This window comes from Aplidium turbinatum, chromosome 3 (assembly GCF_918807975.1).
Source record: "Aplidium turbinatum chromosome 3, kaAplTurb1.1, whole genome shotgun sequence".
Lineage (NCBI taxonomy): Eukaryota > Metazoa > Chordata > Ascidiacea > Aplousobranchia > Polyclinidae > Aplidium > Aplidium turbinatum.
Genome location: NC_137474.1, coordinates 47550031 through 47568531, shown reverse-complemented (window position 1 = coordinate 47568531; position 18501 = coordinate 47550031). Strand labels below are relative to the sequence as shown.

General features: G+C 38.8%; 1 protein-coding gene across 2 annotated transcripts in view; it reads right to left on the bottom strand.

Moving 5' to 3' along the window:
- LOC145766279 (uncharacterized) overlaps nt 1-18501 on the bottom strand; it is a 70941-nt gene that overhangs the window by 13229 nt on the left and 39211 nt on the right. For both annotated transcript variants that reach the window (XM_082577954.1, XM_082577955.1), the window contains exons 8-11: nt 15161-15278; nt 6180-6313; nt 3882-4042; nt 3719-3817 (exon numbers count right to left, since the gene is read on the bottom strand). In XM_082577954.1, the coding sequence (XP_082434080.1) occupies nt 3719-3817; nt 3882-4042; nt 6180-6313; nt 15161-15278 (512 nt within the window). The remainder of the gene's footprint in view (nt 1-3718; nt 3818-3881; nt 4043-6179; nt 6314-15160; nt 15279-18501) is intronic.

The following is an 18501-nucleotide window of genomic DNA, read 5'->3' as shown; positions in this document are numbered from 1 at the left end:
TGGAAAAAAACGAATTTTACTACAAGTAACCTGGTTAAAGGTAGTTAGTATTGCTAATTGTTGCTGTTAACTACTCGATTGCAGGCCTAAGAACTGTAATACGTTAGTGACTGTTGCTATGAGGCTACATTAGGTCGTAGTTTGTGTAGAATCGCAACGTCACAGTCACCCAAGGCCAAGGATAACTACAGTACTGAAAATTTCATTAAATCTGCAATTAATTTATGTTTTTAAATAAAACACCTTTGAACTGCATCATTTTTCACCATATTATTGTTCACACGGAAAGCTTTTATTCGTGTTGCTATATTGCTCCATTTACCCATCTGGCAACCTTGATACTTTTGTCTGCTATCAAAACGTTCAGAGATCTGCGGTCAAGATAAGCTTTCACATTTAATATATTTGTCTATACCAGTGGTTCTTAACCTTTTTTCTATCAAGCCTCCCTTCAATAATGGTCATGTGCCTCGCGCCCCCTAGATTTTAAATAAGTATCATACCAAAAAAAAAAGCATTTTTGTCTGTTTATTGTACACATCAGTGAGATACTTCACACTGCTGCTTAGCGACTAGATTTTTAATCAATGTGAGGTTTAACTCCAGAGAGTAAACAACGTAAGTCTCCTTGAACTCTCAGCCTGTTTCTGTAATTGGTCTTGATAGCAACGAGAGCAAAAAATGCAGCTCCACAAAGATAAGGTCATCGAGCATTAAATAAAAGTGTAAAAAAGCAATCGAGCATTAAGTAAATAAAACAGGCCATTAGTACAGGTAATATTAAGTAAGGTGATCGAGCATTGAATAAATAAAACTGTAAAAAAACAATTTGAACAAAAAAGTAAAAATGAAGCAGCATCGAGAAAATTTAATAAATCTGAAGGAGTTTAGCGCAAAATAGTTTTGTGAAGTTCTGGTCTAACTAATAAAGCAAGAATTACTGAATACAATATGAAATAAGATAAAATACAAAATATGACGAACAGCATAGGTTCTAGGCGTGGCCTACGAAAATAGATGGCCTGGACACCGTGCACAAGCCTTCAGAACTGAAGGCTGAAGTCTGTTAAATAATGAAAAGCGTACTTTGGTTGGATATTCGTCAAGAATGTTCATTCAAGCACAATAGTGTTTTTTCTGATGACAAGCAGCTTTAATATGAGAAAAAAAAATATCGTAGCATTTATCAAGCAACATACAAACACAATTTTAATAATTTAAACATTGAATGGAATGCTTAAGATGTACTGGTATTTCCGAAGTTTTACTGATATAATTATCACATTATCAATATTCTTACATACAGATTGCAAAAAAATCGACTGTGTGAAAGCGCATTCTCCAAAACGGACTTGCAGATTAAATGTGTTAAGTAAGGGCGTCTTCAAATAATACGCGTAAACAATAACATTAGATGTCAAACGAAAAGAAAACTAAAAAATGCATGAAATGGATAATTAGAGCAAACTTTTTGAATGTTTTAATTGTGTATAATTACAGTCTGTTAACTCCGATGTACAACCGTTGTCTACACATAAAAGTATATTTTCAAAATGGAAAGTGAGGTTGATCATACTTTTCAAACCTAACCTAAGATATTCCTATCCCGGCTTTATCACTTTCAGTTCAGTTTCTTTTGAACTCCTCGGGGTATTCATTAAGGCATAGTTTTTAATGAATATATTAGACAATATCCGAGAATGTTTCGTTGTTATACCACTGAACTTGTACTGTTTTGCAATTAGCATGAAATTGTTTATACAGAATGACTTACAGAACGACCCTGTTAATCTTTGAAAAAAAAAATCATACAAAACACAGACCATTGGACAAGGGTGTCAACAGGGACAGTCAGTGCACCTCTATCAATGGTGGTAAAATAGTCTTTATATTTCTCAAAATAATAATAAGTGTTATCATTATTTAATATTGGACTCTTTCGAGCACAAACTGCACTATGTTTAGTTACAACCCACTTGGCTCTTGGAATGCTATCTTTCCACTTTTGTTTCTCTACATCATCTTTTGGAAATTTATACACAGAGACTTTGATCTCGGAAGAATCATTTTTGAATTGCAGTGAGGCGCACAGCATTTAAGAGGCATTATTTATTTATTGGGTAATCTGTAAAAATACTTGTCTATTAGCAAAAAGGGCTACAGCCTACACTGATGCAGGCCTATCATATAAAGTTTACTTGATGCTATCCTTAAACAGACACTGTGAATTGCCTTAATTTAACTACAAGTCTTCTTTGTTACTTTACTACCTCACTTAAGTTTTTACTGATGATGATGGCGTATGAGCAAATGATGATGATGGCAAAAGTTTTTACTGTGTTCACCTAAAAACTTTTCAAGAATAATCAGGACACTTAACACACTTTCGGTAGGCTACAAATAGTGATTGTACAATATAAAAATATCTGGCCAACTAGGGCTTTCCAAATAATTTCATTGCCACAATGCCACTACCTGAGTGTATATTATGATAACCCTTCCTACTCTGAAACAACTAGCCTACTAGTTCCTTGTAAACCTTCTCAGGACTACAAAATAACCTCTAAATCATAAATCCTGCTTACAGATACCAACACATTACAGGTATTCTTTAGCATTTCAACTCTACTTCTGTAGGCTACATGCATATTTGAGCTTCTGTTAATACTAGTGAATTCAGTAAAAAGGTGCACTTGACTGCACCCAGCAGGCCCTAGCTAGCAAAGCTTTCTATTTTATATCGTTTCAATGTCTACCGTTGTTGAAACGACGTAAAAGAAAAACAAATTTTATCAGTTCTAGAATGTGACTCAACGATCGCAAGAAAAACCTCCCTTGGGAGACGTTTTTTCTTTATCACAAACTTGGGAGTCAGCCGTCAGTTCTGAAGGCTTGTGCACGTTGTCCAGGCCATCTATTTTCGTAGGCCACGGTTCTAGGACATTGAAGTAATTAAAAAAATTGAAACTGTTGTAAAGCTCCCGCCCCTTTTAAGAGATGCTTCACGCCCACCTGGGGGGGGGGGGGGCGCCCCCTCTGGTTAAGAACCTCTGGTCTATACACATTCTAAACAATTATTATTGGTCTGGATGATTTTCTGCAATAAACCACTTTACATGACCAAAATCGCCTATAGTGTCCACACTGTCCAGTTTGTTTAGCACCGACATTCTAAACCTTTTTTTAGAATTCACAAAACAGAATTGTGAACAAAGTTGAATCATTTTTTGTCACTCACCAACATAAAGTATATGCGGAAGTTGATTATTTATCATAACACATATAACTGTTTAAATGTTGAAATGGCATCACTGACCAAATTAGATTGAAATTTCAAATCGACTTTTCTTGAACACATATCATATTAACAGTGGCTTAATATTACCACTAATTATTTTGTACAGTACGAGTTCTAAAATATGCCTCTATCTAGAAAGCAAACTTCAATTTTAAAGTGATCTTGATCTTTTCTCTCTTCAAGATCACACAAAAAAGTTAAATGACAATCAAAAACATAAAAATGATCATCAAGATCATGCTCATCTCTGGATGCGCACCACTGATGATCCCAAACAAGGATCGAGTATGACGTCTTGCTTTTTCGCTCAATCGAGATTCAAATCCCTACATTCCCTTAGTTCTGTTATAAACGTGAAAATGCAATATCAGCAACATCAAAACTAACAGATAGCTACAAAACAATATCATTGTGACTCACAGTTGAATCCTCATATACATAAATCGACGAAACAGGTTCATTTTCAACCACTTCTGTCTGATTACTGATGATCTGCTCTTCACCAGGGATAGTCAATCCCTAAAACAAAGAGATGCGTCATCACTCAGTAACACGCCAAACAATCTCACGTTTCTAAACTTACAACGCAATCTCCATCATACACGAAAACAGTGGAATCCGGATCTTTATTGATGTCATCTGCATTTAATTGTGGGTTCTTTGGAAGCGTCGAGGATCGAACTTGAGAATCAGGTAGACTTTTCAATGGTCGAACATTCTCTTTCTCTTCTACCACGAAATCATCTGCAAAGATTTCTTGTTCAAGAGTCGTCTTAGGAGTGGAGTCTGCTAACGTCTAAACCACCAGACGTCACAGAATGCCGTACACGTCGGCTGCGTACCTGAGTGGTGAGAACGTCTGCGCGACGTTCGAAAATTATCGCAGTGTACTGTATGTTATCGCAATGGGCGCAAATAAAAGCATGATTATTATTATTAGGCTACTATATGATCTGCGCCAAAATGTATTGTTCAGGTCTGCTATGTTTGGTATCGAAGGTTTGAGATTAATATTAATAACAACATTTATAACGCCCCGAATCCACAGTGCTCCTGGGCGCTGCACATAACGGTGATGGTGATAAACAATACAGTACTTTTAGTCATCATCATAATCCATCGTCGGTTTGTTCCCCACTAGTGGGGGTGGCCGATTGTTTCCGCGCAGCAATTGTTTTAATCCCTTTTCTCCATTTCACCCTGTCCCTTGCATCTTCCTCCTTCAGTCCGACTTTTTAAAATTCATCCTTCACTTGTTGTTTCCACGTTCTTCTTGGACGACCGCGTTTCCTCTTTCCATCCACCTTTAGATCTAGTGCCTTTCTAAGAAAACTTCCTTCCTCCCTCCTTATCACATGTCCATACCATCTTACTCCATTTGCCCTTGCCAGTTGGTCTATGGTCTCTCTCATCTCTAGCATATCCAACAATTCTTCAGTCCTTTTTTCCCTTCTCATTTTCACCCCACACATTGCTCTCACCATTGACCTTTCCGTTCTTTTCAGGATTGCCAGTTCACTCTCTCTCAATACCCATGTCTCGCTACCATATAGCATTGCAGGCCTCACACAGCTCCGATATACTTTTCCTTTTATCCTTAGTGAAAATTTTCTGCGTAATGACATTTTCTGCGTTAGTCGTAGGCCTAATGACATAATAAACTCAACAAAAATATATATATTCATAAAACATCTAACTTCAAAAAATTATCGTTGAAATAATCGGAGATTACATATTTCTGATAGGTCTTTTAAAGAGAGAACTGTTTTGTTTACTGTACTGTTTACAACAAGAAATATAAGTGGGGTTCTTGACACGTTTGTAGTCTTCTCTTGCCAGACCGTAATACATTTTCTACACATTTGTTAACATACAACTTAATCTTCGCACAATAGGTTCGAGAAGCTCCCATCATCAGCATATTCTAGTCATCAAAATAGAACAGACCTACTATTTCTGCACTGACCTATTTTTAAACTAGTCAGTACCAGTGAGGAAAAACCTAAAAAGAGCATTTCAAACCAACTTCGATCAATTCCATTTATAATAATGACATCACAATGCATGTCTTATGACTAAAGCAGAGAAAGGAAGTTTGCAAACAAGATATCATATAACCATGGTTTGAAGTTGTGTCTTTATAATGTGTTCAGAATGAAAATTACCGTCAGTGTATTTGCAAAAACTAGTGCAGTTCGGCATCAAGGCAGAATTGGCCAATCAGAAAGCAGCAATGTCTAGTACTAAACAGAAAGTACCGAAAAGCTTCCAAACATTAACGTGTTGATGGACGGTCGACGTAAAATTTGATGTTTTGGCTTTTTGTAAGTAAATTATTTACAAATTCAAGTCAAAGATAAATGTTTTATTTCGGCCCAAACAATTCCTTTCTAACTGCTCTAAAACAAGTTTCACATCAAAGTATTACTTTTACTTAATTATACTGTTTCCACATCATGCAACTGCATATTGCTGCAACTCCACAACAAAACCTTGCTCACTTGTAAATCTGGCCACTTTACTTCAAGTACAAATGTTGGTGGCAAAATTTCTTCCTCTGGAAAGAAGTATGAATGGTTTGCTGCTTTCTGGTGCTGAATTGAAGTACGTTTTGCAAATACGTCAACAACAATGTTCATTCTGAACACACTATAAAGACACAACTCCAAATCCCGAAGGTAACATGATTGCAGTCCTACACCCAGGCCACAAAAGTTGCCGTTTCAACACCATAATAATATTCAACAAAATATTTTTTAACTGTCAAGTTTGTAAGGCACAAAGAACAATTGGAGTCTTTCCATGCATGTTTAATCCTAATGAGTGGTGAGCATAAATTTGTGTCAAGGCTCTATGAGTGTCACAACAGATAAACCTTTACCTTGGTCAAGATCGAGCTCTGGTACATCGAGGTCTATATCACAGCCAACCTCAGGCCGAATGGTTGGCTTGACCTGATTACGTCGACACCATCGAGCAAACAGTTGTGGATGGACCTTAGAAGTCGTCAGAATCCTGCAATTACAATGATGGACCTAAGAAGTCGTCAGAACCAGCAACTACAATGATGAACCATTGAAGTCGTCAGAACCCGCAACTACAATGATGGATCTTAGAAGTCGTCAGAACCCGCAACTACAATGATGGACCTTAGAAGTCGTCAGAACCCTGCAATTACAGTGATGGAGCTTAGAAGTCCTCAGTGTTGTAAAATTATGTTGTAAAATTACGTTTAGTCTACATTATGTTCCTACGTTCTGGTTTCCTTGCCTAGAGCGCTTCACGTTGATTGTTTTCTCAGTTCGCGTTCAGTTCTCAGTTCAGCGCTCAGTTCTCAGTTTTCTCATTGTGTGAAACATATCTACTTTGTTTGCTTTATATTTATGGTTTGTGTTTTGTAGGTACACTTCGTTTCTTAGTTTTTTAAAACTCAATAAATGGATGTTACAATTTAAAAAACTAAGATGAGCAAGTTAATGAATCCGGAACGCCTTGCTTTAAATCCAAACGCAAGCACAGCGGCAAAAGAATGGAAGCACTGGAGGAAGACGTTTGAAAATTACTTGGCTTCTCTCCCCTTCCAAGACGAAGGAGAAAACCGGCGGGATGACCTGCGAATACTCACGAATTGTGTGAATTTTGAAGTCTACTAATTCATCGAAGACTGTCAAGATTACAACGGTGCATTGAACGTTCTTCAAAACTTGTATGTGAAGCCTATGAATATTTTATTTGCGAGGCATCGTCTAGCCACTACCAAGCAACACCCAGGACAATCCTTAGACGAATTTCTCCATAATTTAAAGCTTCTAAGCAAAGAATGTGGCTTTCAAGCCGACGACTCGGCTCAATATCAGCAGGAAATGGTACGCGACGCATTCATCAACGGCATTTCTTCCGATACAATTTGACAACGCCTGTTGGAAAACCAAGAGCTCAGTCTAGCTGACGCATACACTCAAGCAAGCACTCTTGATCGAGCGGCAAGAGACACTCGGCTATTTCATGCTTCAAGAGACCAACTACAGGTATCGGCCGTCTCATTGAACTCAAATATCCATAACGACGAAGTTGTCGAAGGTAAGAGCAAAAACAATTCTACTATCAGTGCAGTAAGCAACGTCGCAAGATATTGCTTCTTTTGTGGGGATGCCTATCATGAGAGGAAGAGATGTCCTGCCCGAAATGCAACTTGTTATCATTGTAATAAAGTTGGACATTTCGCTAAAGTTTGCAAAAATAAGTTTTCTCGAGGAAAAGTTACCGCTTGCGTTAATTCCGACTATATGTGCACAATTCACCTCGCACCGAGATGTTTGGTTCATGCTACTATGAAATCCTTCGTTAATGGCATCGAGCTGTCGTCACTCATCAACTCTGGTAGTTCTGTTAGTTTCATCAACCAAGACACTGCTTACAAGCTAAAACTTAAAATTGAACGCTGCGATTCCAAAGTCTCTATGGCTACGCACAACTCAAAAGAAAAAGTCGTAGGTAACTGTTTCATCGATATCACTGTCGGCGGGAAATTCTACAGCCATGTAAAAGCTGGCATTTTACAAAACTTGTGCTGCGACATCTTATTGGGAGCAGACTTTCAAAGAAATCATCGTCGAGTAATCTTTGAATACCAAGGAGGTGAACCCGATTTTGTAGTTAATCAACAGAACGACCATTGCTCGGTGATCGCTGCAATAACTGATGAAGCGTCTCTTTTCACAAACTTGACGAAAGACTGTAAGCCGATAGCTGTTAAGTCAAGACGGTACAACGAGTCGGACAGAAAGTTTATAGACGCAGAAATTGAAAAACTTTCTTCCAAAGGTATCATCCGCCCCGCCCCAACGATTCGCCTTGGCGGGCCCAAGTTCTGGTCGTTAACAAAAAAAAAACAAATAAGAAGAGGCTATGTGTCGATTATTCACAAACAATAAATTTGTTCACAAATTTGGACGCGTATCCGCTGCCACGCATAGACGATCTAGTTCATCGGTTCATAAGTTTTTCTCAACATTCAATCTCAAAAGCGCCTATCACCAAATCCCTATCGCTAAAAAGGACAAAATTTATACCGAGTTTGAGGCGTCTGGAAGACTTTGGGAATTCAACAGAATCCCTTTTGGAGTAACAAATGGCGTTCCCCAGTTTCAAAGGAAAATGGATGAAATGGTAAAAATTGATAAATTGAAAAATACCTACCCTTACCTAGATAACGTTACGGTATGTGGGCGTGACAAAAGTGAACATGATGAAAATGTCTCGCGCTTTCTTCATTCAATTCAGAAAATAAATTTTACGTTAAATGAAGACAAAACAATCTCGTCGGTCAAAGAAATCTGCATTCTCGGGTATTGCGTCGGCAATGGCAAAATAAGACCGGATCCCGAACGACTACGGCCACTGCTTAAATTACCTGCGCCCCAAAGTACCAAATCTCTCAAAAGAGCTCTAGGATTATTTGCATATTATGCACGATGGGTCGTGAACGTTTCTGATAAAATTCAGAGTCTGAAAAACACTATGTTGTTTCTATTGAATCCAGAAGCGTTGAATGACTTTGTTTCTATTAAACAAGAAATCTCCGAATCCGCATTGGCGGCCATCGACGAGACGTTACCATTTGTTGTCGAATGCGACGCGTCGGAGGTTGCAGTTTCTGCTACTCTTAACCAAGCAGGAAGACCAGTTGCGATTATGTCAAGGACTTTTCAAGGGAGCGAACGGCATTATCCTGCCGTAGAAAAAGAAGCTACTGCAATCATAGAGGCCATTCGCAAATGGGAGCATTTTCTGGCGAGACAACATTTCACCTTGGTCACAGACCAAAAGTCGGTAGCATTTATGTTCGACAACAGGAGACGCACGAAAGTTAAAAATAATAAAATACAGTGTTGGCGTCTCGAACTCGCATCTTTTTCGTATACAGTGCAATATAGACCCGGAAAGGACAATGCCGGACCTGATACATTAACTAGAGCGTATTGTGCGTCTACCGCCAGTTACAATCTAAACGAAATTCATTAGATCCTTTGCCACCCTGGTGTGAGGAGACTTTCCCATTTCGTACGGTCCAAAAACTTGCCATTCTCAATGGATGACATAAAGAGAGTGTGTAGTAACTGCAGAATATGCGCAGAATTAAAACCAAGATTTTTTATGCAGCAACAAGGCACTCTTGTTAAAGCTACTCGCCCCTTCGAACGCATATCAATTGACTTTAAAGGACCATTACCATCCAGTAGTCGCAATGTGTATTTGCTCGTAATAGTGGATGAATTTTCTCGCTTTCCGTTCTGTTATCCGTGTTCAAACATGTGCACCGAAACAGTGATTAAGTGTCACCGAAACAGTGATTGATAATCTATTTTCTTTGTGTGGTTTCCCTAGCTGTGTACACACTGATAATGGGGGAAGCTTCGTGTCTAAAGAATTCAAAAGTTACTTAACTAGCAGAGGCATTGCCACCAGTCGCTCTTCCATTTATCATCCCATCGGGAACTCGCAAGTCGAGCGCTACAATGGTATTATTTGGAAAGCGATACGTTTGGCATTGAAATCTCGTAATCTACCTCCTAGTCGTTGGGAAACGGTGCTACCAGTTGTGCTGCATTCTGTTCGTACGTTGCTGTGTACTGCAACTAATGCTACACCGCACGAGTTATTCTTTCGTTTCGACCGGCGATCTCCAACTGGGTTATCACTGCCGTCTTGGCTACTGAAACCCGGGCCCGTGTTACTGCGCAATTTTGTGGGTTCGAAGAACGATGATCTGGTTCGGCGGGTCGAACTAACCGATGCCAATCCTATGTATGCAACTGTAAAATCTCCAGATGGAAGAGAATCAAATGTATCGCTAAGAGACCTAGCGCCGTGCCCGGACGACTCTCCGGATCAATCTCACTGCCCTGAACCATTCGTCACGGATAATTCCCGATTGGAAGCTGCTGAGTTCTCTAAATCTGTTTGGGATGTTGGCAATGACCCGAATAACATTGGACTCGATACTTCTGATGCTAGCGCAAGAAGCTTCGATTCAGACTGTGACGACGTAAACCCAAACATCAGACGTTCCAAGCGAACTAACAAAGGCGTCCCACCACTACGATATGGCGATTCCGTTACGTTTTAGGAGGAAAGAATGTTGTAAAATTACGTTTAGTCTACATTATGTTCCTACGTTCTGGTTTCCTTGCCTAGAGCGCTTCACGTTGATTGTTTTCTCAGTTCGCGTTCAGTTCTCAGTTCAGCGCTCAGTTCTCAGTTTTCTCATTGTGTGAAACATATCTACTTTGTTTGCTTTATATTTATGGTTTGTGTTTTGTAGGTACACTTCGTTTCTTAGTTTTTTAAAACTCAATAAATGGATGTTACACTCAGTGCCCTGCAATTACAATGATGGACCTTAGAAGTCGTCAGAACCCTGCAATTACAGGGTGCGGAAAAACTCCTTGGACTGCTTTAAAGTGTAATATTTCTGTAAATACTGTAGTGAATAAAATCGCAAAATATTTTAACGGTGTTTTGCCAAGACAGTAACTAACAATCGTACAAAGTTTTATTCAATATGTCCCCCTCTGGCCTGAATAACACGCTCAAGTCTAGTTCTGAAACTCCCTACCGCTTTACGTAGGGTTTCTTGGGGTACTTTGTCCCATGCTTTTTAGGGAGCACTTAAACGCCTCAACTGGGTCCTGGGATTAAGCACAGGCATCTGCCTCCAAAATGAACCAAGCACAAAAGTCCATTAGATTCAGGTCTGGTGATGAGGGCGCCAAACTTCCTTGCTCCAGAAATGAGGAAAATGGTTCTGGCACCATTCCTGGGTTTTCTGGGATGTGTGGGATGGCGCACCGTCTTGTTGGAATGTGAATGGCTTCCTTTTGAAGTGTTTCTTAGCTTCTGCCAGGGCAGGAGTCAATCTTGTCTCAATGTACAAATTGGTGTTAACTTTAGCGCCTTGTGGAACAAAAATGAGGGGAGACCTCCAGGTTTTGGAGACAGCAGCCCACACCACGGACAGAAGACGGTTTCTGGCGCATGAAAACTTTTTTTATGGAGTTAGGAATGTCTGCAGAAGACTTAGCAAGGATACGATCATTTTGTCGGTTACACACTGCTTCGACATTGAACAATTTTTCATCAGAGAAAATGATCTCTTCTGTGTCCATACCTGACTTCATTTTATTCAGATGAATTTTAGTTCGATCGAGTCTCTTTTCTTTTTGGAGGTCTGTGAGGTGTTGGCAAGTTTGTGGTTTGACGGGGGACAACTTCAGATCGGTTTTAACGATCTTCCTGATCGTCTTTTCATTCACATCCATTTCGCAAGCCACTTTCCTCATAGATCTCTTGGGATTGCGGCGGATTCTGGCTCGAACCGCATTAATAACCTTTGGGGTACGAGAAGTTCGTGGTCTCCCACTTTGAAAGCGATCTTCGGCACTGTTCAGTTCTTTAAGCCTGCTAACAGTGTGACAAACTGTTGATTTCGGTGCTTCAAGAAGCTTTATTATCTCTGTATTGGTCTTGCCTGCTCGATGAAGCTCAATGATAACTGCACGTTTATCACACTTACTTGAAAATAGAGCTAAATTATGATAAACAGATGACACATTCTGAAAGATAAGGTTTGATACTATAAATATGCACTATCAAACACTTACTAAATCTATTTAAGGAAATAGTAAATTAAAATTTAATCATAATCCAAGGACTTTGTCCGCACCCGGTACAATGCTGAACCTTAGAAGTCGTCAGAACCCTGCAACTACAATGATGAACCTTAGAAGTCATCAGAACCTTGCAACTACAATGATGAACCTTAGAAGTCATCAGAATCTTGCAATTACAATGATGAACCTAAGAAGTCGTTAGAATCCTGCAATTACAATGATGAACTTAAGAAGTCGTCAGAACCCTGCAACTACAATGATGAACCTTAGAAGTCATCAGAACCTTGCAACTACAATGATGAACCTTAGAAGTCATCAGAGTCTTGCAATTACAATGCTGAACCTTAGAAGTCGTTAGAATCCTGCAATTACAATGATGAACTTAAGAAGTAGTCAGAACCCGCAACTACAATGATGAACATTAGAAGTCGTCAGAATCTTGCAACTACAATGATGAACCTTAGAAGTCGTTAGAATCCTGCAATTACAATCATGAACCTTAGAAATCGTCAGAATCCTGCAATTACAATGATGAACCTTAGAAGTCGTCAGAATCCTGCAATTACAATGATGAGCCTTAGAAGTCGTCAGAACCCAGCAATGACAATGATTAACCTAAGAAGTAGTCAGAATCCAGCAACTACAATGATTAACCTAAGAAGTAGTCAGAACCCGCAATTACAATGATGAACCTAAGAAGTAGTCAGAACCCGCAATTACAATGATGAACCTTAGAAGTCGTCAGAATCCTGCAATTACAATGATGAGCCTTAGAAGTCGTCAGATCCCTGCAATTACAATGATGGATCTTAAACGTCGTCAGAACCCTGCAATTACAACAATGGACCTAAACAATGATAACCAATGATGGATGCAATGGTTTATTGATTTATACATTAATGTAGGTAATTACATCGCGCATAGCTCACTGCTTCGGCAGTTTGAGCACTCTGGCAAGATGGGTGAAAGTACCCAAACGTGGTTCCTTGCGTACCACAAATGGAAAAAATCACCACGCTGCATTACTTATAAGGCGTCCCTGTCTAGTTTACGATTTATTGCACTGAGGAGACCTTAAGGTCGAAACAGTGACGTCATGTCTGCAGTTAATATTCAATTTTTACTGTATATATTCAATTTTAATGGGACAATTTTAATCTATAACTTAGTTTCGATGAAAGTAATTTGGATTGAACTGTGGTAAAAGAGCAATCTACAAATTATTAGGTGAGATAGGTTGTAGAGGTTATAGAAAGTAGTAACTCTATTTGATATAATTTGCTCTGCTTGGCTTTTTTGCTTGCCATTGAGCACTTTTTGTAGTATGGTAAGTTATTAATAGCATTTAAATGATCTTAATTAAAGATCATACTCTCGATTGTCAAACTTGTTCAAACAATAAACCATTCCTAGAGTCTTTTAGAATTGTACGTAAATGCTTCACCTAATTTGATATTAAAATCCATGAGGTTTTGCTCATAAAATCTTGCAATCCTCGCCTCAATAGGCAGCTGTTTGGCGCAGGCGCCTCCTACCTGCTAAATGTTTTCAAGTAATTTTGCGTGATTGATTTGTGTTTTTTTCTTAGGCAATTAAGCATCATGTGATTTTGTCTCTCCTCTGCCTTGCCGTTTTATTCTTATGGGTTTTTTTTTCAATTTTTTTTATGTAGATCAAAACTGTTATTTCAATTTATGAAGAACATCAGTCAGTTGGTTACATGAAAAGGGCTAACATGAGTATGGTCGAAAACGTTCGTAATTTTTAGTTTATTTTGATGTTATTATGTTAAATGCTGTCTGGTTGTTAGGTTTTATTTGTCTACGGTTAAAAAAAATCACATGTCTACCAAAATTATATTAATAGCATTTATTGTTCAATATTCAAAATAGATATTTAATTTTAATGGGCCAATTTTAATTTACAATTTTGGTAAAGAGGTCACTTTCTTCAACCACAGACATATACAACCAAGCAACCACACGGCATTTAACATAATCGATTAAAATTGAACATAAACTATAAGCTACAAACGTTTTCGGCCATACACACGTTAGCCCTTATCAAGTAACAAAAAATAACTACTTATCATATCTACAATGAAAATGAATAACTGATCTAAACACTGAATTGAAAAACGAAATGCAAAATGAAACGGCAGAACAAAGGAGAAAGGCACATCACATGGCGTTTAAATTACACCAGGCAAAGACGCATCATATGACGTATCAAGAAAAGTGTGTATGGCCGAAAACGTTTGTAGCTTATAGTTTATGTTCAATTTTAATCGATTATGTTAAATGCCGTGTGGTTGCTTGGTTGTATATGTCTGCAATTTTAATTTATAACTTAATTTCGATGAAAGTGATTATTATTGAACTGTGGTAGAACTGTGGTAGTAGCTCGTTGACCCTTGACCCGTTGTGCTGCGTAATTTTCAGTAATCATTTTGTGTGAGCTAGTTAAGCAAGTTTATCAAATGTTTAGACTTGTCCATATTTTCGTTGTGATAGTGTATTATTCTTTAGTATTTCTTTCAAAAATAGTTTTCTTATATGCTTGAAAAGAGCTGTATGACTAGCCGAAAACGTTCGCTTATTGTTTTTATGTTTTTATAATGTTAAATGTAGTGTTGTTGCTGGGTTATGTCTGTTTCTGGTGGAAAAAGTGTGTATTGTGAAAAAGTAGAAAAAGATGTAGAAATAATGACGTATTCTGCTTTGTTTGTGAAATTGTCTCGTGTTGTGCTTCTGTCCATCTTGCGTAGGCTACTATGTTCGTACATTCCACTCTGAACAATTAACTTTTCGTCTTTTAAATACTCGATTTGTTGTGCCGCGTTTCCAGTTTGTCATTACATGTGAGCAAGATAAGCATTTTGTTTAACTGTTTAGATTAGATAGTATTCTTGTTATACTGTATGTTTCTCGAGTAAATCTTAGCTATACAATGTAATACTGTCTTTTAAACTTGATAAGGGCTATACATGTGGCCGAAAACGTTCGCTTTATTTTAATTTTTGTATGTTATAATGTTACATGTTGTGTTGTTGCTCAGCTCTGTCTGCTTTTATGTAGTTGTTACATGCGTGTCTATTTCCAGTGGCAATCAATGACAAATCAACTTTTAGTTCAAAGCTTCCAATGCTGTTCATCAAAATATAAACAATGGCAACGTGACCTCATCTCACCTTCCATTGTACGACAACTCGGTCGAACAAAGTTTGTCTGCTTGATCTTTGTTATTCATTATGATGTAGAAGCAACCCGAATTGAAGTGTTCCGCCCCGTTGCTGTGGCAATACACATCTAAACAAACGTAATATAATTATTTGTGGCTACTTCAACGATCTTCTTCTGTTTCGACACTAAGGATGAAAATCAAAATCAGAACAAACATGTCAGATTTTGTAATAAATGAGACGAAAAGTAGAAGACAGGTAGGCTATGGATGGCAGATAGAGATGTATGGAAGATATACACGTGAGGAAGATAAAAATGTGTGGAAGATAAGGATGTGTGGAAAACAGAGATGTGTGGTAGACAGAGATGTGTAGAGGAAGGATGTGTGCAAGGGAAGAACTACGTCACCTAATCTAACTGATTCAACAAATGATGATGATGATTATGTGCCTGATCTGATACAGACGTTGGCGATCATGGTCTTCCAAACTTCTCTGTCATTTGCCATTCGTATAAAATCGTTCGTTTTAACTGTTGTGTTTGTGGCCCATTGATTCAACCTGTTTAAATAAGTTAATCTTTGTCGACCTCTGCTTCTTTTTCCCTGTATCATCCCCAATAGAGCTAATTTTTCCAAATCTCCGTGTCTGTGAATATGACCTACAAATTGCATCTGACGCATTCTAACTGTTGTTATTAATCTTCAACAAATATTCACAGCATTAACGCCTAACAACACAGAAACTCAACAGCCAGCAGCCTCAAGCCAAACAAAAAAGACGCATAAAAGAGCGAATCACTGACTTCAACATCTTTCATCATAGCACACTACTACCAAACTATGTGTTCCGAAAGCGAGTGCAATCCGCTATAACCACGGCGAACTCGTAGCATCAGGCTAAGTATTGCACTAATTCTGTTTCGTTTTTCGATAATGCATTCAGGTTGATCATTACAACTCAGGTGTTTTTTCTGCAAACATTGCAAATGGAGATGAAAGCACAATGGAAATGACATCACAATGCACATGACATCGCACGTTGAACAGCATCTTGCTTCATACAAACTTAATCCTTTTAACAAACATCACATTGATGCAAAGACAACCAAATGGTTTTTAATTTGATACGTTCTTTTACTGGAATAAGTCAACAGGTTTCAAGCCAAATAAACCTTTGATTGGAATGACACAAAATATAAGTAAAAGCTGGAGAATTGTTACGCCACAATACCTCAACAGGACTATACTAAAAGTTGAAGATTACGAGATTCCATTGAGTCCCAGCCATAGGCGTCGAAATAGGGTGGGCCGGGTGGAGCCCACCCTGCCGTGAAATGAGGGTGGGCTAAATGTGTTTCGCCCACCCTGTTTTATGACACTTATGAAGTGTTTGTTACAATTATTTCCGTTTTTGTTTAACACTGAATTATCCAACCCACAGCAGCGCAACTTCTTGTTTTACGCTATTTCTCTCGCTAGGTATCCGACAGAACAAAGCAATTCCGCAACAACGCTGCGTTGAAATAATGCGTTTGGACATAATTTGATATCAAGCCAATACGCTGTAAAACCGCCAACTCATCTCTCTCTCGATCTTGTGACGTTGCACGTTGAAAACCTGTCTAGAGCAGAAAGCCAAGACAATTAGAATTCGTGTGCCCTAGCTTTTCGTGGTAATCGAAATTGCGCTGACAAGTGTGTCATCAAACTTCAGTTCCGGGTCAGCGTAAGGGAATATGAATATGACATCATAATGAACATGACAATAAAATAACCGATACAAACTAAAGACGTACTGAAACAATCGCTTTTTACAAATCTTTTCTCACAAACTTGTTTCTGGGTATAAATTGGGGCACCGCGCGAACGCGATGTTGTCATTTCATTTGCTTTAGGGTATGTACGCCTATTTCCAACAGGTTACATTTCTTTCCGTCTTGGTTACGTTTGCTTTTTTGTATAATGTCACGCTGCATCTTGTTTCCATTTCGGAAGTTCTGAATACATTTTCGCCAAACGTACAGTAAGTAGCGTGATCAATTGAAAAATTATTTTGAATCTGAAAAAGTTGGTCGAATAAACCTTTTTCTGTTCAGGACTACTTTACAACTGAACTTGTGCTGCGTGATTGAATGACAACATTGTATGTAAGCTTGGCGCAGTAGTACACCGTAATATCCGCATAGTCAGCAGCAGAGGTGGGCAAAAAGTAGCGCCTCTCCCGCTACCGCTACTTTTTTGGTAAAAGTAGCGGTAGCGGCGCTACTTTTTAGTTGGAATAATGTCTGCAGTAGCGGCGCTACTTTTTTTCCAAAGTAGCGGTAGCGGGAGAAGCGCTACTTTTTGCCCACCTCTGGTCAGCAGTCACCTGTTCAAACATTTTGCGGCAAATCCGAAGACGCCACTAGATAACAAGGTCACTAGTCATGCACTTTTTAAGTCGCAAAGGAAAACATAAAAGAAGTTTGCTTAGTTTAGCAGCGCTCATAAGATCGCAAGGCGCAAGAAAGCAAACATCAAACCTAATAAAGCTTAATTGCTGCAGCCACGCTAAACGCAGTCTTTGTGAGAAAGACTAACCATTGCGAATTTGCGAACATACACATTCAATGCTCAAATCTATTTGAAAACTCTCGCCCACCCAGAATTCCTCTCTTCTAAGAAAAGATGGACGTCTATGGCCCCAGCCACAGCTGGAATGCGGTCTGCTACTATTGGGAGAATACGAATCGGAAAAATCCTTATTCAGAGACAGCCTTTTTCGGAGAATTGTAAAATCACAGCGGCATATGTATATTGAAGGGAATTAGCTTACAATAGAAAAATGAATGATAATGAATGATCACCCAATTTAAAAGTTAGTTTTAAGAATCTTGCTTTCTGTTGCTTAACATTAAGATTAAGGTGTTTTTATAGTCTTCCTGATAATAGCATACGATACGGTACCATGCTGTCATAAAAGAAACTTTCTTGAAGCTGATGAGCGCCTCGAGGCTGGTAGGTCTTTCACACTGGATGAGATTGCAAAAGAGATGTTGCGCAGCGAGGAGCCGGTTGAAAGAGAAGATGAGATAACTGTTGAGGAGGAAATCGGTTCGTTCGAGGAAGCCCAGTGGGCATGGAGCACTGTCCGGAAGTTCATGCAGATGAAAAGTGGGAAGCCCAGTGTGATGCGATCGGCTAGACGACGAGGTGCACGAAATTCGCCAAAAGAACATGCGCCAGCTGACAATTCTTTAGAGTTTTGGGCGGAGCTACAGTAGATAACTTGAGAGAACACATTACATGCACATACATATACTTTTTTTCCGTTTTACAGGCTCTGTTTAATCATTCCGTTCGTAGCGT